This window comes from Malurus melanocephalus, unplaced genomic scaffold (genome assembly GCF_030028575.1).
Source record: "Malurus melanocephalus ecotype Western Australia unplaced genomic scaffold, MMel_1.1 scaffold_965, whole genome shotgun sequence".
Lineage (NCBI taxonomy): Eukaryota > Metazoa > Chordata > Aves > Passeriformes > Maluridae > Malurus > Malurus melanocephalus.
This window is the reverse complement of record NW_026624197.1, coordinates 131,371-134,571: the sequence shown is the minus strand read 5'-3', so window position 1 is coordinate 134,571 and position 3,201 is coordinate 131,371. Positions and strand designations below refer to the sequence as shown.

General features: G+C 61.4%; 1 protein-coding gene across 2 annotated transcripts in view; it reads right to left on the bottom strand.

Annotated features, from left to right (window-relative positions):
* Positions 1-49: 49 nt before the first annotated feature.
* Positions 50-3,201, bottom strand: part of LOC130585797 (fibroblast growth factor receptor 1-like) — a 22,197-nt gene continuing 19,045 nt past the window's right edge. For both annotated transcript variants that reach the window (XM_057386430.1, XM_057386431.1), the window contains 3 exons: positions 3,017-3,192; positions 2,333-2,456; positions 50-592 (listed from right to left, as the gene is read on the bottom strand). In XM_057386430.1, coding sequence (XP_057242413.1) covers positions 186-592; positions 2,333-2,456; positions 3,017-3,192 — 707 coding nt within the window. In that variant the 3' untranslated portion in view covers positions 50-185. The remainder of the gene's footprint in view (positions 593-2,332; positions 2,457-3,016; positions 3,193-3,201) is intronic.

Sequence of the window (3,201 nt, the reverse complement as noted above, 5' to 3'; positions counted from 1 at the left end):
CAGACATGGGGGTGTAACTCTGCTCCCCAGGGCCAGGAGCTGGAAACGGCTGCATGGAATGACAGAACGGRCTGGGAGGGACCTTTAAATGCCACCCAGAATGACACGGTGCCACAGCAGGGACACATCAGGAGCAGTGTGAGTGTGGCTGTGCAGGGAGCTGCTGTCACTGGGGTGCTCCAGGCTCAGCTCCAGCTCCAGGACAGCCCCGTGGGCAGGGACAGCACAGCCCCATGTGGCACACGGCAGCCCCACTGTCCCCCAGATGGCTCTGGGGCTCCATCTGCCCCAGGCTGGCTGTCCCCAGCCCCAGGGGGCTCCTGTGGCCCATCCAGGGCTGTCACCACCCTGCTCCTGCCCCGGGACAGGGCACCAGGGGCCGAGGTGACACGGGGCTTTACCTTCAGGATCTGCACGTAGGGCAGGTTGTCGGGGCCGATCTTGCTGCCGTTCACCTCGATGTGCTTCAGCCACTGGATGTGGGGCTGGGGGTCACTGTACACCTTGCACACAAACTCCACGTTGCTGCCCAGGGCCACYGTCTTGTTGGCGGGCAGCCCTGCCTGCAGGATGGGCCGGTGTGGGGAGCGCTCTGCGGGGACAGAAATGGGGGAACTCGGGATGAGATGTGGGGTAACTCACAGTGAAATGTGGGGTAACTCACAGGGAGGTGTGGGTACCCTCAATGAGGTGTGGGTGACCCCAATGAGGTGTGGGTGCCCCCAATGAGGTGTGGGTGCCCCCAATGAGATGTGGATACCCCCAATGAGGTGTGGATACCCCCAATGAGGTGTGGGTGCCCCCCAATGAGGTGTGGATATTCCTCAATGAGGTCTGGGTGCCCCCAATGAGGTGTGGGTACCCCCAATGAGGTGTGGGTGTCCCCCAATGAGGTGTGGGTGCCCACAATGAGGTGTGGGTACCCCCAATGAGGTGTGGGTGCCCCCCAATGAGGTGTGGGTGCCCCCAATGAGGTGTGGATGTCCCTCAATGAGGTCTGGGTGCCCCCAATGAGGTGTGGGTGTCCCCAATGAGATGTAGGTACCCCCAATGAGGTCTGGGTGCCCCCAATGAGGTGTGGGTGCCCCCAATGAGGTGTGGGTGCCCCCCAATGAGGTGTGGGTGCCCCCAATGAGGTGTGGGTGTCCCCAATGAGGTGTGGGTGCCCTCAATGAGGTGTGGATATTCCTCAATGAGATGTGGATGCCCCCAATGAGATGTGGATGCCCCCAATGAGGTGTGGGTGCCCCCCAATGAGGTGTGGCTGCCCCTCAATGAGATGTGGGTGCCCCCAATGAGGTGTGGGTACCCCCAATGAGATGTGGATACCCCCAATGAGGTGTGGGTGCCCCTCAATGAGGTGTGGGTGCCCCTCAATGAGGTGTGGGTGCCCCCAGTGAGGTGTGGGTGCCCCTCAATGAGGTGTGGGTGCCCCCCAATGAGGTGTGGGTGCCCCCAATGAGGTGTGGGTGCCCCNTGTGGGTGCCCCTCAATGAGGTGTGGGTGCCCCCCAATGAGGTGTGGGTGCCCCCAATGAGGTGTGGGTGCCCCTCAATGAGGTGTGGGTGCCCCTCAATGAGGTCTGGGTGCCCCCCAGTGAGGTGTGGATATTCCTCAATGAGGTGTGGGTGCCCCCAATGAGGTGTGGGTGCCCCCAATGAGGTGTGGGTGCCCCCAATGAGGTCTGGGTGCCCCCCTGCCCATCCTCGGGGGCACCTACAGCCCCCACCCCCAGGACTCCTCCCAGAGATGGGCACCCATGCATTTGGCACAGCACCCGTGTCCCCGTCCCCAGGAGCCTCCCTGCAGTGGGGTGAGAGCCCCCAGGACAGGGACAGGTGAAACCCCAGGGTGGGGACAGGGACATGGGCACCCATTGGGGGGTCAGAGGTCAAACAAACCTAGGGAGGGCCCCGGCTGTGAACAAAGGGGCTGCCACTGTGGTGAGTCAGCATTAACAAACCCCTTTGTTCACCTCGCTGACTGTTCCCTTCAGTTTGCTCAGTGTAATCAAATTAAATCACATTTTTAATGGTTCATTTACTGGCATTTAGAGCAGCTCCACATGTGGAACTGCTCAGACCGGCCTTCCCAGCTGGGAATTATGGCTAATAAGGCGATTAGAAAAAGTTTCTGTCTGGTCTATGAAATGATTTTCACCACAATTAAAGATCCCCAGAATGGGGTGGGGTGCAGGGATGGTGGGTGAGGCCCTTCCCTGGGAGCACCCCCTTGTCTGTCCATGGTGTCACACCCGTCCTGCTCGAGTTTAGGGGCACAAGGACATGGGCTGAGCCCTGAAACCCTTCACCCTTCACCCCACACTGCTCACCCACGACATCCAGCTGGTAGGTGTGGTTGATGCTGCCATACTTGTTCTCCACGATGCASGTGTAGTTGCCCTTATCTGATGGCACCACCGAGTCCATGATGATGCTCCAGGTGGCCTGGCGGACCTGGGGACACGGGGAGGACAGGGACAGTGACGTGCAGCCTGGGTGTTCTGCCCCCAGATCTCCCCTCTCACCGGGACAGCCTCGGGGGCTCTGCTGGGCACAGCACTGTCCCCATCCCCACGGGCACCCCACTGTCCCAGTGCCATCCCTGTCACTGCTGCTTTAGGGGAGGTGACAGAGCCAGGCTGGCTCCCCAGGGCTGAGCTGGCACAAACACGGCCCAGGAGCAGGGCACCGCCAGGGCCACTCCAAACAGGGGTGGCAGAGGGGCCCATCTGCCCCTGCTCGGCTCCTCTTCAGCCACAGAGCCCCTCCCCAATGCTCCCCCTCCCCAGTGCTCCCCATTTTCCATGATACAAACCCATAAAAAACGCAGAAATTCTGCGTCCCCAGTGCTCCCCCTCCCCAGTGCTGCCCCTCCCCAGTGCTCCCCCTCCCCAGTGCTCCCCCTCCCCAGTGCTGCCCCTCCCCAGTGCTCCCCCTCCCCAGTGCTGCCCCTCCCCAGGAGCCCTCTGGGACTCTGTGCCAAGCAGGGGCTGTTGCTGGCCCATCCCCTGTACCTTGTAGCCCCCGATGCGATGGTCAGGTTTGAACTCTTTGCCGTTTTTCAGCCAGCGCAGGGTGGGGTTGGGTGTCCCGCTCGAWGGACATTTGAATTTCACCGTTTTGGCGGCGGGGACAGCGTGGAGCTTCTTCTCCATCTTCTCAGGATAGGTCCAGTACGGAGCAATGGCCTCTGGGGAGC